Here is an 18,689-nt window from a genome sequence, read left to right as displayed (position 1 = left end):
CTGTTTCTAGGAAATGGGACAATTTTCAGAGAAAAAATATCCAGAGATATTTTTATGCCGTTTCTTGGCTACAAGAAATGTGATTTAAAAAAGAAAACAAAAAAACTCCCCACAATATTTATCCTATTAACAGTACTGTGGTTAGCCATGCAGTCTATGCTCTTATACTGTGTGAAAGCAGCAAGGTAGGTAGCCCTATTACAATCTTATCAGTCACTCATGATATAGTTTCAAGACAGAGACACAGGATATGAGAAAAGAAAACAAAGAGGAGGATTGTGATTAAAATGGGATTTATGCAAGTCCTCAGGGTTCTCAGTTTTGATCACCATCAGGAACTGAACCAGCTTCATGAGTAGGATCAATAACCCCAGGGCAAAGATTCTCCCACCTCCAAAAAAAAAAAACCCAAAACATCTTTTTTTTTGTAATATGTTATTTTAGGCACCGAGCTGCAGGCTGTGTGTGAAAAGATGTGTCGAGATTTCAGGCTCCAGCTGTTTTTGCAGAGAATAAATTATGCCCTGTCACATGAGAAAGTGTGCTGATACAGGAAGAAAGTAAAATCAGCCACTCAGGAAAAGAACTGCCAAAACTGCCCAAAAAACCCCAACTTCACCGGTTAGGCAAGCTTACAGCGACAGCAAAGGAGGGTCTTATACACTTACATGTCATACTTTCCTGTTTTTGTATTTTTTTTATATATATACTAATTAGGCCAAGCGCAAACAATGTTGAATTCAATAATTTTGGTGTATAATCCATATTTTATTTGCAGATTATCTTTCCTCATTACGTTATCTTCAGTTTTTGTGAGCATTGTGATGGGACAAATCCAGAATAAAAATCAGTTGAAGAATGCAATAGATGGATGTGTCTTAAGACATCAGGCAGAAAAATCTGTCACACACAGTCAAAACCTACTTATGTAGACAATTCAATCATCCTGACTAAACCTACGCACCACAGAAGGCATCATTTTAAATTTCAGGTTTCTCCAGCACTAATATAAACAACAAAAAACAAAACAAAAATCCTTCTCTATCCATCTTTCATATCTCACTCTTACCCAGATTGCTGTAGGTGGCACTGCACTGGCTGGAGGCAGGAGAGTGAGAATAATGAGAGTGAATCCCGTCGTCCTCAGGCTCTCCCAGGCTGGCGCTGCCCTCGCTGGCCGCGGCTGTACAAGCAACCTGGTTGGCATGGCTCTCCGCGGCCTCCCCAAGCACCAGCCCCAGATTCACTTTGGCAGGCAAGGAGGTGGCGCTGGGCAGCTCCCGATCCCTGGCGCTGGCACTGACTGGTACCTGGCTGCACATGACAGAGAGAGGCATGGCTCATTTAGTTTCTTCATCTACTGGTCTGCCTACATGTGACTGCACTTGCTGACAGTATTTTTCCCAGTGCTTCCATTGCCAGACTCGACAGAGTAGCTGGTATTGTTTTAACCTTGTAAGTCTGTAAGTGCTTTTGTGTGAGCTCATGGCATATTCTGGTTCTTTCACATTATGCTGTAACAGCAGATCAAAATGGAGCCCAAAGTCCTGAGATGGAGGTGTAGTTAGTTATGACTGTGTTATAAAAATACCAGAATAAATACGATGATGAAGTTTAAAAAAAAATCTTAAAATTAGTTTTACTGTCACAACAAGTGCAGGATCACTCTGTTCGAATCAGCTGGTTGTGTTTGGGGTGTTCCGAACACACATGTTGCCAACAGGGAAGCTACAGAGCGCCCTCTGGAGGACGAGCAAAGCAACATTAACACTGGCTGAAGGGCGTTTCTCCCTATTGCTTCCTTACTTCTTACATTTTGATTTATCGACAGTTATAAATAATTATATCAATACAGTAACAATATATCAGCAAATAGCTTAAATCAGGCGAGATATTGGCTGCACTAACTCATCGTCAAAGCTGTATTACAGAGTACCGATAGCATGAATGTATTAACTCCTACTGAGTACTAAAGGGCTTGAGACATCAATATGTTGATGGGTGTGGCGGCTGATCTGATCCTATTGCCAGACTGCCTCGACTTTTATTAATCTTTTCATGACAAGCTTTTGCTCTTCAAAGAAATATCTGCAAAACAACTCATAAAAGAAGCAATATAATAATAGAAGGTTCATATTGGAAAGACACTAGTGCTGCAGAATGATGAATGAGTTGCTTATGATAGAGACTTTAATCTGTCATTTATTCCGTCTATGAAACTGTATCTAACATCTCAGGATATAAACAAAAACACATACGACATTGGTTTTATCTGGTCAGTCTTTTTTTCCATCTCTGATATCAGTATGTGCCTCACTCTATCAGCACACTTCATCTTCCTCAGCAAGTGATAAATTGGAGCCAGTGCAGCTGTCAGTGGGAGGCTTTTGAAGCTTGATGCGTTTTATATGCAACTACACATACGGCGCCTAAGGGAAGGTGTAAGAAAAAGGCAAAGCAAGTCACAGCACAGTATGATGACATGTTTTGAAGAGCCCTTCATCAGTAGGTGGCTCTGATTTGAGGTGTTTAAGGAGGTGAGATCAGAATATTTCGCAGATATAAATGCCATTATTAACCTTTTTTATTACCATTTACATGTCTACACTAGGACTATAACATTCTAATGTGTTGAAAAATAAGCTAATGAATCCATCCTTCAATTTAAAAAAAAAAAAACTGTCTGGAACATATCCCAGCTGACATGGAGCTAGAAGTGAGTTATACCCTGGACAGGCCTTTGGTTCATCAGGCACACAGGGACAGACAAGTACGCACTCTCACATCAACACTTACAGCTAATTTAACACCAATTAACCTGTCGAAGGAAACTCACGCAGGCACAGGAAAAACATGCAAATTTCACAAAGTTTGGAGTTAAGGTAAAAAAGGTAAGACTAAAGAATTACAAAAAAAGTAACGCTCAAGCTCAAGAACTTTAAAGATACGGTGTGCAAACTCTCACCACTAAATGTCAGTAGATTGCAGTTTGCAGTCAACTGAGTTTTGTTATAGGGCAGTTACAGGAAAAACAACTCTGAGTGCCGTTCATCTCCAGTGAGTATAGGCTGTCAGTTTGCTGTTTACCTCAGCTGTCAATATGTATCCTCGTCTATTTACTCTCAAGGAGGCTGTAAAATTCAGATGTGAGTGGATGAGTCAGTGAAGCTCACTTCTGACCGATCACAGTGATACTGAGGTGAGCTGCTGAGGATATCCTGAACTTTTCTGTCAGTGTTCACTGCTGTTCCTGCTGCTGTTAGTGAAACTGTGTTACTGTCTTTGAAGTGGATCTAACATCGTAGTACTCAGACTGAAGCATATGAAGCTTGAGGGAAGAAGAGAATGAGGTGGAAATGAGGGAAAAGAGAGCAGTGGTGACATAATGAGAAAGAGATGATGAAAATGTACCTGTTCAAATGTTAAATGGTCCTACATAGTTTGAAAGAGCTTTCTGCAATCTGTAAATGAAAATTCACTTATTATCCCTTACTAGGGAAGTGGCTGGGCTCTTGCCACGTACACAAAACACGATCAGGTTTAACAACGATGTCCATCTATCACACTTGTACTTTTAATGGATTAATTTTAAGTTTATAACAATGTATGAATTTGTTGGAAGGCTTATTTACACACTAATCAATGTATATTTCTTGGCACAACATTTTTTTTTATTCATTCAAAAGAAATTACTGTATCTTTGAGCACAATGGCTTTCCTTGTAATGGTGTGTTGCTGTGTGCTTTAACACTGCTTTTCAGGATGACTTACAGTAGGTGAATATGTAATAGTCTTCATTACAACACCAGACAATGACTTCATCATGTGCTAACCCCATTGAATTGCGGGTGTGAGAATTCTGGGCCACATCTGAAATTCACCCATATTGTGTAATAACTGTGATAACTCCACTCACCAAGGCATATTTGGAAGCATACTAGTGCATGTTGTTGACAAAGATGAAAGTTGTACAGGCAATGTGCCGTGTATGTGTCTTCTTAAGTAAATAGCAACATAGTCCTGGGTACTACGGACAGTATTGCCTTTTCTGGCATAGCAGACAGAAACCAGAAACCAATTGAATGAATTAAAATGTTTTATTTAAACTTCATGAACTCTAGAGTTAAAAGGAGTTTTATTACTAACCAGTTAATAGATTAATGAGTAGCAATAGTTTTCCTTCTTCTGATTTTAAATTACAGTGTCAAATATTTACAGCTGCTTGACATACTATCATCATATTTATTACTTTACAAGAGAGGAAGAAGAATAACGGCTTTTTTTTTGGGGGGGGGGGGGGGGGGGGGGGCAGGGTAGTAGTGCACACTGAAATAATTAGTTTCACTACAGCCAAAATCAGTACGTTAGCTATATCTATAAAATAGATCAGCACGCAACCCAAAAAGGAAGTTTATGACACTTTTTCGTGCCCCTGTCAAAAGCAGTAGGAGAACAACTGCAATAACCATGCACAAAACAAGGCTTGTACAATACTTTGCATATGTCATATTTTATCTTGAGTTTAAATTTAATGCATGAAAAAGATTCAATGTAAAAAAAAAATCACTTAAAATAAAACTTTAAAGGTCACGAAAAGTTCACACTTGTTTTCACAGCCGCAGGCAATGTCATGGGTGGGACCGGCTGGCAGTAATGTTTGTATTATGCTAAATCAGATGTGTCATTTCCTTTAACTGTAATGTTGATTGCACACTGGCATGACTAATGATTTGTGTGATCATGAGCAAAAGTCCCTAAAGTACAGCTCAAGGGACAAAGCTCATCAAGGGATTTGAGCTGCTTGATACACTGTAGGACACTTTTTCCTGAAACTAAAACAAACTTCAAGAGAACAAGTTGAAATTGTTCTGTCAACATCTAGCCACGACTTACTCACAGCTGCTCACAGTTACTCATATTCTTTGTGTGTGCCAAAAGTATAGCATGACTTAAGGCCCATGTGTGGCAGGAATAATAAATGAGCTTTAAATTACACGAAACCACACTATGTAGTTTTTTATTTAACAAATGTAAAAAAAAAAAAATCAAGATAAAAACAATAGGTTTCATTTCAAAGAAGACAGTAACAATTGTAAAAGTTAAATGCTTTCATGAAATGGGTAAGAAGAACAAAAAAAGCAATTTCAAAGTCTGACACACTTTTCACCGGGCTGATCAATTAAATTTTAGGTCTAAAAAAAACATATAAAACAAAATTGTCATGGCAGTCTAAGGTCAACTGATGCCTTGTTTATCGTCTTAACATTAAAAATATTTGCTATTTTGAGGGGAAAAAAAGAGTTAAACTATTACATGATTTCCTAACAGAATGGCATGCTGTGTTATCTTGCATCTCACTACAGCCAAATGCACTGGAAGTTAATCTGTTTCTTTCTAATTGCCATTCCCCTTGTGTTTTGGTGCAGACTCACTATTCATTTGGAAAACTATTGCAATATCTGACTGTTACATGAAAGAAAAGATTCATCAAGACAACACCTAGCGGCTCGCGTGTCTGTCTCCACCCTGGAGCACTGTGTTTGAGGAAAACATCAGACGTGACACATTTATGATCTGTCTCAGCTGTCTCTTTAGGCTATAAACCGTCCATGTCTCCTTTAAGAGTTGATCGATAGTTCCCAAGGTACTATCGTGCATTACTTCCACACTTACCAGTGGCTGACAGTTAAAATAAAAACATAACACAATGTTGTCGGCTAACAAGGAATCAAAAAGTAAGTAAACTGTGAATAGATGAAGCAATCAAAACTGCACCCTGAAAACTGAGTAAACCAAGACAGCATGTAGAACATTGTCGAGGCAAAAAATCTTCTGTTCTGCCTGTACACGCCAGCGTATTCTTATTCTTCCCTGTTTTTTGCTTTGCACAAAGCTGACACTGATTTTACTCAGATCCGGTCTATTATTAGCTAACAACTAGCCATAATGCTGCTCAAAAGAGCACTAAATCACAAAGAGCCCAATCTCCACTTCAAAATCCCGTATGAACAAAACATCCAGGGTATGTAAACTTTGAGAGGCCTTGATACAAATACCTTTATGGCTGCTACATGTTCCAGTGGTCAGGACCTGACTTGTTTAGACAAAGCAAAGCTGCCTCGGTGCATTTTCACTCCTCTGCTGCGAGAGAAGAATAACGCCTCATCCAAAATGCAAATCAAATTAAATTCAAACCTCTCTTCCCGCTGTGTCAATGTGACTTCAAATGACCAGGCTGGTCACAAAGGTTACAAAGGTGTGCGGCAGAAGACAGTTTAAAGTTCTTACCCGCTGTACTGGCTTACACAGCTTCCCATCTAGAAACCCTGAACACAAACGTGTAGATGGAATCACATTCTAGGTACAGCAAACCGCGCTGTTAAGAATAAAGAAAGTCTTTTTCTGCATGTGTTCTTTCCTCGTTCTCTCTCCTGCTGCTTCCTCTTTGAATGCTGTTACCTGTCTAAGGTAATGTGTGTTTGCCAAAGCTGAAGAGCACACCCACTGTTCACCAATAAAACTGATTCAAAACCCTTGCAGGCTTAACCCCTCATCTGCCAAGCAATATGAAAGCTGTTAAAATGAACTCTGGAACTGGTTCATAATATGTGAGTTTGGTTGTGTATGTGTTGTATAGGTTTATAAGAAGACTACAAAAACATGTTACACCTTTTCTGTCGAATGGGTCTTGTGTTTCATATACAGACACAGGAAGTTACCATTTCTAGGTAAGTAATTAGTAAGTGATTAGTCGCAAAGGTTGCTGTTTTTAAAACCAAATAATTTGGTGTTTGGTGTCTGTATACAAGACTTTTAAATCTATTACCCAGCAGAAGCAATCATTTAAACAATAAAATTGAACTGGGATCTTTATGAATACTTCCCATCCTTTTAGTATCAGTCACTAAAACACGGTGACACATTTTCTTTTTTTACACATTTTCACAACATGAAAGTAATCTCAGGCACTATGGAAAAATATTTAGCTGCTTTTTCCTTGAAAAACATAGCACCCTACCACCAACACACCAAGTGAAGAAATGTAGTAGTTTAGTTACTAATTGACAACTTAAAAGCGAGGTCCCAAACAACTGCTTATCAATGTCAGATGTGAAGAACGGTTAGACCAAAGGTGAGAAGCTTCTGAAAGTTAGGATAGTTAGTGTTAGGATTTATATCATGCTAGCTTAACACATATGCTTTTACAGGAACTCTGAGTCGAGGGTATATGAGTGTGTTTTACAAGGTGTGTGCATTACACCACTTAAATAAGTATTTAAAATCATTGCTTATTAATTTGGAAAGGCATTGCAAGAAATGGGGAAAAACCTTTGTTATTCTTACAATAAATGGAGAATATATGTAGTGCTGTGCAAAAGGCTTTTGTCACCATTTATTTCTTTATTTGCTTGCTTACAAGCAGCAAGACTTTCTTGTAATTTTTAAAGTGGTCTTGAGCAAAAGCTATCCAGGATTTCTGAAGGCATTTTAAAGGTTTTCTTTGGACATTGGCTGTATTTTCTCATTTATTTTTACCCATGTTTATTGAACCATTAAATGCTGACCTAGGTTGTGTTGTGTCTACACACAACTTAGCCGAGAACCAATTATTGAAGCAGTGTGGGATCATCTTGATGGAAATAGGAACAACACTAGCCAACACCAAAGAAAGAGCATTAGGATGTCCGTCAAGAACCCTGGAGAACTATTCCTGAGAACTACTTCAGGAAATAACGAGAAAGCTTGCCAAAGGGAGTTCTGGCTGTGTTAAAGAATAGAGGTGAGCAGACCAAATACTGACTTTCAGACTTGTTAGAATTATTTTTGCCTTATATACTGTATTGCCATGACAGTTTCAATAAAACACTGCAGTTATTTTCCATTTTCCTACTAATATAAAGAAATGGGGGATAGCTCAAAACCTTTGCACTGTACTGTAATAATAAGTATATCGTCTGGATTTCTGGACTTATTATCTGGACACTCATTGTAAGGAGCAGGAGTGGAAAGCCTTCTCACTTCATTTGAGTAATCCTTTGTGCTCTGTGCAAGCTTTGCTTGGACTAATTACTAGTAGGTATTGGCAACATGTACTGGGTGCTCTCAGTGGGTATATAGAGCACACCCCAATATAGCCCACTGCTGTAAAGCACTCAGCAGACGTGCAATAATATTATCAGAAGCAGCGCACATTTGATTCTTGTGCATGTTGTTATAAGGTTAGACGCGAGATAGGAGCTTGAGCAGCAGAAAGAAAAGAGACAGAATGGGGCTGAGCTTTTGACAAGATGGAGGAGTGAAATATTTAGGAGTTCACAGTGCTTCGGGCTCGAAAGAGAAGATTTTTGAAAGGAAAGCATGGAAGAGGAGAGGAAAAATTACACTAAACAGAGAAAAGAATGGTGGGAAAACATTTTCTTTTCTTGGAGGAAAAGAAAAACAAAACAGGACGTGGACAATATGAGGGTGGCATAGATATAAAGGGACTAAGCAGGAGGCGAAGGTCTGAGAGATAAGGTGAGAAAAGATATAAACTGTGTCTAGATGTGATGCATCTTCAGTAACACTTATGTAAAGTTATTCCTAATAATGTGGGTAGCTGTGGGTTACAGTACATGAAACATATCAAAATGCTCAGAAAGTACAGTAAACAGGAGAGGGAACAGTGCTGTTGTCAGTAAGTCTCCAGTAACAGGTCCAATCCAATTATCCATCCATTCTCTGGACCCTATCCCAGCCACCATAGAGGCCTATGGACCCTATGGTAGCAGGTCCAATTATGCAAAATAATTTTGAATGTGCTTTTTTTACTCAGTATTTAAACACAGAAGAAAGCAACCTTGGGAAGCAAGGAGGTCATTCAAATCAAGTCAAGAGTATTTTCTAATATATTACAAAACATTTTTATAAAATATTTTCTAATATATGGTGTTTGATAGGTTGAAAAAAAGAAAGAAAAACAAATCATAGTCAAATCATTGTAGCTGGTGAACTTCAAGCTCAAAAGCATTTTCATTTTCTGTCTGTCAACAAATAGTAAAGAAATATGAAACTTTGAGATAATTGCTTTTTTAATATCTCCAAAGTACAAGCCACATTTAGCTGATTTGACTATTTATCATCCCTACATTAAATGTAAAATTATACAATGCTTCAATCCTGAGTCACAAACAAGCTCACAGTTTAGTGCAGAACATACGATGCATCTGATACCATCTAGGTTATCATTTTCCAGCACCATTAGTCACACTGCAGGAAAATTGCCTCAAGACGTACTGAGAGCAATGGCAGGTCAAAGAAAAATCGTGAAATTAGAATACAAGAACACAGCACCTACACTGCGAGGGCTAATTAGTGTGAAAGAGTGCATATGAATGTGGTTGAAGCTTTGATACAGCCGCAGCTTTGACTAGCTGCAGGGAAAACTCAGTCTAAAGTTGGGTTTAATAAATGTGTTATTGAACGACTTGTAGCAAACGGAGCTACTCTTAAAGAATGCACTGAGCGCAAAGCCTACTGTGCAGGTAATAGAGGATATTACAGTAGAGATCACACCACAGTGGGCTGGGTAAGTAGGAAAGTAGACATGCCCGACTGAGATCAAATACCTGTCAAATCTGTGATGACTGATATGTATGACGGGGAGAGTAGCAACTATGACACTTGAAGCAGCAGCTGATAAAGGCTGAGCATGTTCATATTAAGCTGGCTCCCATGAGTACAATGAAGGAAACCTGTGTAGGTAATGGTAATACTGGCATAGCACTGCAAAATCATTCATTAATTCACTGGAGGTAACAGAGGAAAAACGTGTGGACATGAGTGATAGATTCCTAGTAGTTCTACTCTGAGTCTTACACAAAAATGGACATCTACAACTAATTGGGTAAAAAATATTAATTTTGCTTTTAATATGTCCCAAGAGTTGAAATCTGTTTGTTTTCTATAGGGGTGCAACAATACTCGTATCGATATTGAACTGTTCGATACAGTGCTTTCGGTTCGGTACGCATGTGTATCGAACAATACAAAATTTTTAATTTATTTTATCAACTTTTCTTCTGACGATGCTGTCTGTGTTGAGAGCTCAGTGGATCTGCGTTAGACTACTCCGCCTAGGCTGCACTGTCGAGCGCAGATCCACTGAGCGCAGTGCAAGCTAGCAAGACAGAAGCTAATCGTTGCAACATGGCAAATTGAACCTCCCCCACCCTCATTCAGATCTTGCGTTTGGAACTATCTTGGTTTTCATGTGAAGTATGACCCTGAAGGTAAGCGCGTCATGGACAAAAGTAAAACAGTATGTGGGATGTGCCACGCAATGCTCAATTACATGGGTGGGAACTACTGCGTTAGCGCAGTTTGCTCGTTAACGTGTTGCCCCCACGCACGGGGCGATCCGCGGTAGCTCGTTAACGGAGATTTGCCGTGTTGTGGCGTTAACGTCATTTCAGATTAACGCTGACAGCACTAGTGGGAACACAATGAATATAACTGCACATTTACTCCGACATCATCTTAGTGCAAAGACAAGTGGAAGCAGACAAAAACAACAAGCACGCATGCTACAGACTTTACCCGAGTCATTTAGACAGCTGTTAGCACATGATTCTCCTTATGGGGACCTGATATGTTTAATATGCTGCTGAGAGTATACCCCAGAAGAAGAGAAAAAGAGAAAGAGCCATTTCTCTGTAATAAACTCTCTTTTTCCAAAGATGACGGATTTCTCCATCGGATATTTATTTTTTTATTACTTTGTTGTTTCAGCAACATTAGATTTAAAAACTGTACTTTTGAGTTAAAATATATATTTATAATTTTAATAAATGACAAATTAAAAAGGCATGAACATTTTTTTGTATCGAAAAAATATCGAACACCAAAGTATCGAACCGAACCGTGAATTTTGTGTATCGTTGCACCCCTAGTTTTCTAGTGGAACAATTTATCCTATATTGTTATCCTGTATTAAAAAATCCCACATTCTGTCATAACCCCCACAGTACTGGTATTATTTCTGTTTTTGTACTTTAAGTAAAGAATATACTGTACACCACAACTGTATTAGTTTTTGGTTTTGAAATTATCACATATTTTATAGCAGCTGTTAGCAACACAATTCAACTCAAGGTTTAGTTTAGCTTAAAGTTAAAAAGGTACAATCAGTAGTTTTTTAGGGTTATTTAATACAAAAAAAGGATATTGCACTCATAAATATACATTGATTAGTGTGTAATTACATCCTCCAACAAACTGATGCATTCCCATAAACTTATAAATTACTCCATTAAAAACACACAGGAGCGGAAAATGTCATGTTGACCTGCTATTTCAAATACAGTAGCGTAGATGGACATTGTCGTTTTGCCTAATTGCGTTTTATGTATGTGGTTAGAGATCAGCCACATATGTAGTAAGCTAAAGGTGGAGGAGTAGAGAGCTTGCAGGCAAATTTTTATTTCTGTCTGCACCTTCAGATTAAAGATATGCAGGATCACACATATGGTTTATCATCGGAAAAGGGGTCTCCTTCATCAAAGAAGTGAAAACATGAAGGGAAATGACAACACCACCAGCATCTGAATAAAACATCATCCTTGTCGATAAACATGATTATTTATTCCTGATATTGTCACAGTTACTCAATGACAGCAGATTAGACGTGATCATCCCGTTTCCAGACAGCTGACAACAAGCCAGCTAAACAACGACAGCATAGCTAACATTATCCAAGCTTGAGTGCCCTAAAAAATTCACATTCCCTCTGACAGTTTAAACTCTCATACCATGTGAAAATGCAATTATTTGCTATGTGTAAAGGTCCAACAATGTTAGATCCACTTCAAAGAAAGTTTCACTAACACCGGCTAACAGCAGAAAGGGTCAGGATATTCATCACAACTCACCTCAGTAATGCTGTCATCGGCCAGAAGTGAGCTTCACTGACTCATATCAACATGTATTGGACTCATTTGACAAAGTTTTAAAGCCTCTTCCAGAGTAACTACACCTGGATACATATTGTCAGCTGAGGTAAACAGTGGACTGACAGCCTATGATCACTACAGATGAACGGCAGCCAGAGCTGTTTGTCAGCACGCACCGTAGAACTCAGTTACCTGCAAACCTACTGAAATCTAGTGGTGAGATTTTATAGAACATGTTTCATGTTCTGACAGAAATCTCAGTATTTTTATTGAAAACTGAAACCACAATTAAATAACTGCATTTTTTAGGGCATTTGCTGGTTTCAGAAGACTAAACAAAAATTTTAAAATACCTTAAATCCTTGCAATTTTCTCCTCCAGCCATGGGTGAGGATGTTGTTTTGCCTGGACTCAAGGGCCTAGGATCTTTGTTTTCGTCAGGTTTCAGTAGTGTAGTTTCTCTGCACTCCTCTACCCGTAGTTCTCCTTCATCACCGTGGCTACTGCCAGTGTCTGGTTTATAGGTGAAGATAATGGTTGGTTTCTGGGTGGGATCTTCTGCTTTTGCCTCGGTGAACCAGTGCTGATTTTGAGCTGGTGGTGGTGGAAGCATGTGAATGACTGTTCCATCAAGCCCGACAAGCTTGCCCTTCTCCTTCTCTCTCTCCAGCTTCTCCTTCTGCTCATCATCGTCTTTCCGCCTACGAAAAAAGCTCTTGAAGGAGATCCAGCGTTTAGGTTTGGAGCTTTCTGCTAAAATACGTCTCCCTTCCCCTCCAGGACTCGCTTCACCTTCGCCAGGTCGCACTGGTGAACTGGAGGCAGAGCTCTTGGTCCAGTTTCCAAAATGTCTCTGGAGTATGTTAGAAGCATGATAAGGAGAGGATGTAGATCTTGGAGGAGGGAAGGGGGCAGTGGGCTCAGGTTGGGGGCTTGAGAGTGGGGCAGCAGCAGAGGCACTCTGAGACTTAGACAAAACTTTTGAGGGTGTGTCTTTCTTTGACTTGGAAAGACAGCCATCAGTTGGGGAAAAGAGAGACTTGGGCCGAAGAAGGGTCTCCTTAATGGCATCAGGTGGGAGGGCATATAGCTCCTCGGAATTAAAAGTTTTGGCTTGTGCTGATGGGGACTCCGGAGGAGATTGAGGAGGCTGGATGGAGGCCACAATCTGTGAAAGCACAGCACTGGCTTCCTCCCTATGGCTTACAGCTGTCCCAGAAGATAAAGCTAAGCTTGTATTATCATCTTTATTGCAAGCAGCATCTCCACCTGTCTTATAAGTGTGTGTAACAATACTGGCAGTAGTGCTGGCTGCAGGTAAGTTTGCATTTGCAGTAATGGCAGGATTGGCAGGAGAATTTGTTGATGTAGTGGGTGAGAATGCCCCACTTGTGGAGCCCATTGCAGTGCTTGTCACAGTGCAAGAGTCTGTAGTGGTTCTAGGTTGTAGATTTGGTGCTTTTGACACTGCTTCAAGTGGAACCTTTGTCTCTTCAAAGGAGGCTCGCTCTGATGTTCCTCTACCAGAGAGAGTTTTCTCTGTTGAGGCGGACTGGACACTCTCAGAGGATCCAATCTCTTCATAAGTATGGCTGGCTACCCTATTACCCATCCCTTTTGTCTGTGGTAGCTCCCCACTGAGTCCCAGAAAGCTCTTATACACAGCTAGGTTATCATATGCACTTGGATTAATAACAATAGGTACCTTGACAGCATTCTTGGCACTGCGGGCATAAGCAGGCTCATCTCGGATAATAATGGGAAAAGGAGGCATGCCTGCATTATTGAAACTGTTAAATTTGATCTCTGATAAATTGGGGGATTTCACAGGTACAGTTCGAGAAGAAGACAGCCCAGCAATGGGAGAAGTGGGAGCTGACTTGTGACTGCAGTGCTGAGTGGTCAGGGCAGGGACAGGATTATTCCCAACCCCTGAATCTATTTTAGGTATTTTTTGGCGAGGGCTTGTGCTTGATGTCCACACTTCATGGTAACGTATGCTGCCAATCTTCTTTTGGGATGAACCTGACAGAGCAAAAGAAGTAGGTGATGTTGGCATCACAGGAGAAGACACAGATATTGGGGACGTTGGAGCTATGGCCTGGGCTGAAGGAGTGCTACTAGATGTCGTAGGGCTTGAAGGCATCGATTGGTTTTTGGGTTTTTGAGAATCTGGAATCTGTTCATCTTTATTGGCCATGGATGCTGAGACATCTACTACAGTGTAAGGCTTACAGATCAATGACTTTTCCAAATTTACTACACGGTATGGTTTAGCTTGCTCCTCTGTGGGACTAAAACTTATAGTGACTGGCTGACCAGGAAGCGCTTGGGGCATTGGCATCCCTTCTCTGCCATCCTGATCCTCTAATCTGATAGCCAGGACAGCCTTGTGTGTTTCAGCTACCTTTAGTGGACTCAGTGCCCTGTTGACAGATTCCTTCTTAGGAGGAGAAGTGCAGGTGATAGGTGGCTTACAAAATGTGGGAGAATGCAAGCCATTTCGAAGGACACAGTTAGCGCTGCTACCACTGCTGGATGTTGTTCGAGAATCCTCCGGTATTGATGACGATGATTCAGGAGAAGTGGCAGACTCAGAATTTGACAGGAAGCCGCTGCCTAGCATATCGTGAGGTCCGTAGGAAATCAGCCCTCCATTGGAATCCACGGAAGGATAGCCATTTAAGATCTCATCATAGCTATCATCATAGTCCACCGCACAAATTCGCTGTAGTGAGCGGTTGCGAAGCGGCACAGTATTCCACTTTTTCCCCGCAGCAAAAGGAACAGGAGACAACGTGGCAGCACGGAAATTAGCAAATCGTGGTTGTCCTCGCATACGGATTTCCATGGCCAGCAACTCTTCATCGCTTTCATCCCAGCTCTCATGCTCTTCATCATCATCCCTTTCAGTGTCTTCCTCATCATCATCATCTTCATCCTCCTCATCTTCACTTTCACTTGTAAAGTCCGGATAACAAAAGCGACCACCTTCTGTGCTGATGATCTTGGTGCTATCGCTCAGGGATACCCGTTTTTGAGCAGTGCTCCCAACCCCACCACCACCACCACTACTACTTCCCATAGCCAGACAGCTTGAAGCTGGTATGCCTCTTTCTAAGGATCGTCGGTATGAACTACTGATCCGACCCCAAAACAAGTCCTTTGAGCCAGAAAGTTGCGTGGGACTAGAACCAGGGCCCAAACCAGCAATCTCTTTAAGTACATCTGTCAATCCACTGTTGTTGTTATTTCCACTAGGTGTCCTCGGGCTAAGTGGTCCATAACCCTCAATCTCATCATTGTCATCCTCTCCTTCATTGTTGTTGCTGGGCCCACCAGGTCTTTTGCGGTTCAGTCCATTGCGATTCCAGACTGTGAAGGCTGATGTTTTCCCCTGCTCTATTACATTTGGTGGTTGCTGGAGATTGCCATCTGAATCAAGCCCCGCAGAGGAGCAGGGCAGCATCATAGTGGGCTTAACAGCGATGGTTGGCTTCTTGGCCACAGGTGGACGGAAGTGTCCTGAGCGAGCAGATCCACTGCCAGTCCGCTGGGAGTTGGTGGTGGTATGGTTAGGATTGGCTCTGGCATCAGCAGCTGGAAGGTTCTGTTGCTGGGATGTTTGAGGTCTTTGCTCAGAAGGAGGCTTCCCTCCACTACTCTGAGCTAGACAGTGCAAACTCTTTGGTTTAAAGCAGTTCTTGCACTCGCCTGGTTTCCACACGTGCTCTGTGAAGGTGCTGCAGGCCGACATGGCTGCGGGTCCAGTAAGTCAGCCCTTTAGGTCAGTGGACAGGAAATCCCTCCATGAAGCTCCAAACTACAGTGAGTATCTGTAGATGAATAATGATTGAAACAACTCAAACGTGGAGGACTTCAGACCTGAAAAACACAACAGGAGAGAAAAGAATACATTAAACTTAGTTCAGTTAGTTGTACATTTAGATTTATTCATGCAACACTGGTAACATTGACTTAACTAAGGTAAAGAGTAGGATGAGGCAGAAAGGCAGAAGCAAAAACAAAACAAAAAGTAATCATCTGTGGGAGGGAGAGAATGATTCAGAAAGGCAGTATTTCAATTTCTCCATTAGGTGGCAAACTTTCTCTACTATGTCAGTCCATCCTACACGGAGCTGATCTGTTTTCTAACCCAAAATGGTCCTAGAAGACTCAGAAAGGCAAGGGGCAGAAGCAGTGGGAACTGAAACAGGTTATTTCTGTATTATTATGGACTGTTTGAGTCAAGCTTAAGTAAAATGAAGTCACTGATGTTGTTACTGAATCAAAATCCAAAATCCTGTGAACTTTTACTCAGATGGAAAATGTGATTCAGCAGAGTTCACACATGATCAGTGTGACCAGTGGCTCTTGTGATACATCCATCCTTCCATTTTCTTCTGCTTATCCAATTCAGGGGTGCAAGGGGGGGTGGGGCCTATCCCAGCTTCACAAGGCGAGTGGTAGAGTACACCCTGGAGAGGTTGCCTATCTGTCATGGGGCCAACACAAGAGACAGACAACCATTCACTCTCACATTCACACCTATTCACAATTTAGGTTTACCAACTAACTGAACCTCATGCATGTTTTTGGACTCTGGGATGAAGTCCGAGTGTGCAGAAAGAACCCAAGCAGGAAAAACGGGGAAAACATGCAAACTCCACACAGAAAAGACCCAGACTGGACTTTACCAGGACCTTTTTGCTGTGAGGGAACAGTTCTAACCACTTTACTATGTGCAGGGCTTCTTCCGATACATATTCACATAAAATTTGATGACAGTGAGGGAAGACTGAAGGCTATGGAAAATGCGTTATCAGGCCAGTGAGTGATTTGCTCTTAACTGTCAACATTTGATGTTTCACTGCTGGAAATTAGACTGAAATCCACAAAATATGAAACTGTAAAGCCTCAAGGCAAAACCAAGTAAAAATAAAAATATACAAGAAACCCAAGAACATACATAGTTCACAGACTTTGGGGTGTGACTGAAACTATTTTCAAAATAAGCATTCAATAAGACACCTCAGTCTGTTCAATATTAAATCACCTGTTGAAATTGGGTCATTTAATATTCTCTTCATGCTGGACTGAATGCAAACAACCAAAGACCTGAAAACTGGCACCCAACCACACAGTTACTCTTTTAAGTAAAATAAACTCTAAAAACAATGGCACCTATTAAAAAAACAACCCACTTAAAAAAAAAAAGATCAGTGGTGAAAAATCCACACCATTCAATCTGTAAAATGACAAAGGCTGACATTTAAAACTCTGGTTATCAGCACCAGTCCAATTATCCGGTCATATTTATATACTTTTGTAATTATACAGTGCTAACAAAAAGTACCAGAGTGATAAAGGCCCTACCCTAGTTGTTTACTAAATACATTCAAAGAAGGAAAGATGGGATTAAACATTTTTCTGGAACCCTTGTTATATTCGGTTAAGCCCCACTTCAATGCAAATCATGAATCTAATGGAGGAAGAAAGACAAAGAAAAAGCCATTAGCATTTAGATGTGCTTTATCCTGATTGACCAGTCCAGTTTCTCACAGCCAATTATAACAAGCTCTGAAATACCACATTAACATCAAATCCATGGATGATAAGTGAAGTGTAACTCAAATAGCCAATTAAATTCAAGCTCAGTCCATGTTTAAATATTACACAGGAATGGTAGGTTACATAATCTGACACAGTTTATGCACCATTTCTAAAACTAGCCTGCCATCAACAGATTATTTTCAAGGAAAAAATAAAATAAAATACAATAAAACAGTTAACTACAAGAGAAGGTGCATAAAAAAAAATTCAATAAAAGGCAATGAATTTAGTTTTGAACTTTTGAACTTACTACCCTTACTTAACAGTGTAAGTAGGTAGCATGATTTATCTGACATGGTCTGCAAGTTGACAGTGTGAAACCTTAAAAAAATATGCTATTAAGACACACCTGAGCATGATCTAAGAAAAAACTATTTGGGTTTTGGCTTTCATATCCATATTGATGTACATTTGTGTTTAAAATATAGCTATTACTAATGCTATGGATGAAGGTTTAGTTCCACAGCCTGCTTCACCTTAGCACTGCTGATATAAACAGGATTGTGTGTCTTTGCAATTTTTTTTGCAGGAAATAACACGCAGATTTTCAACTGGTCTTCACTACAGTCCTTGATGATGATAATAATGATGATGATTAATGGGGAACCTTTTGTATTTTTAACCATGGAAATCAATCAATATAGTTTGAAGCCCCCTCAGCCAGCAACACCTGATTAAGTGTTGTTTTCTAAACCAATATTATGTCTTTGGCTGGGATTTAAGAGCTTATTCAGCTTTGCTTGACATATAGGGTCCACCAATGGACTATTTTAAAACACTTGGGCTGGTCTCACAAGTGAATATGCTTTATAGGTAAAAAGACATCCAAACACAGATTTTCAGATGCCTTTTTTTTTGGGACAGAATGTTTTTTTAAGGCAACCAAATAACAATCATGCAGACATTCTACAATGACCACCTGTGCAACTTAAAATGCAATATTAACAGAACAATGTTAAGAGAACACTGGCTTTTCTTCTCTTCTGACAGTTTATCACAAAAGCAATAGCAAATTAATATTTACCTAATTAAATCTTTGAGTATTTTGCACTTTTATGACTGAACTTAGCAGTTAACCAAATAAAGCTGTGGGATGACTCATAGCAGAGCTGATATCAGCAGGGTTAGGTGAATCATGGACGTCAG

General features: G+C 40.1%; 1 protein-coding gene across 3 annotated transcripts in view; it reads right to left on the bottom strand.

Annotated features, from left to right (window-relative positions):
* peak1 (pseudopodium-enriched atypical kinase 1) overlaps positions 1-18,689 on the bottom strand; it is a 106,701-nt gene that overhangs the window by 14,705 nt on the left and 73,307 nt on the right. For all 3 annotated transcript variants that reach the window (XM_063479237.1, XM_063479238.1, XM_063479239.1), the window contains 2 exons: positions 12,284-15,815; positions 1,070-1,314 (listed from right to left, as the gene is read on the bottom strand). In XM_063479237.1, the coding sequence (XP_063335307.1) occupies positions 1,070-1,314; positions 12,284-15,687 (3,649 nt within the window). In that variant the 5' untranslated portion in view covers positions 15,688-15,815. The remainder of the gene's footprint in view (positions 1-1,069; positions 1,315-12,283; positions 15,816-18,689) is intronic.

The sequence above is a fragment of the Pelmatolapia mariae genome, linkage group LG7, assembly GCF_036321145.2.
Source record: "Pelmatolapia mariae isolate MD_Pm_ZW linkage group LG7, Pm_UMD_F_2, whole genome shotgun sequence".
NCBI lineage: Eukaryota > Metazoa > Chordata > Actinopteri > Cichliformes > Cichlidae > Pelmatolapia > Pelmatolapia mariae.
The sequence above is the reverse complement of the archived record's forward strand: the minus strand, read 5'-3'. Positions and strand labels throughout refer to the sequence as shown.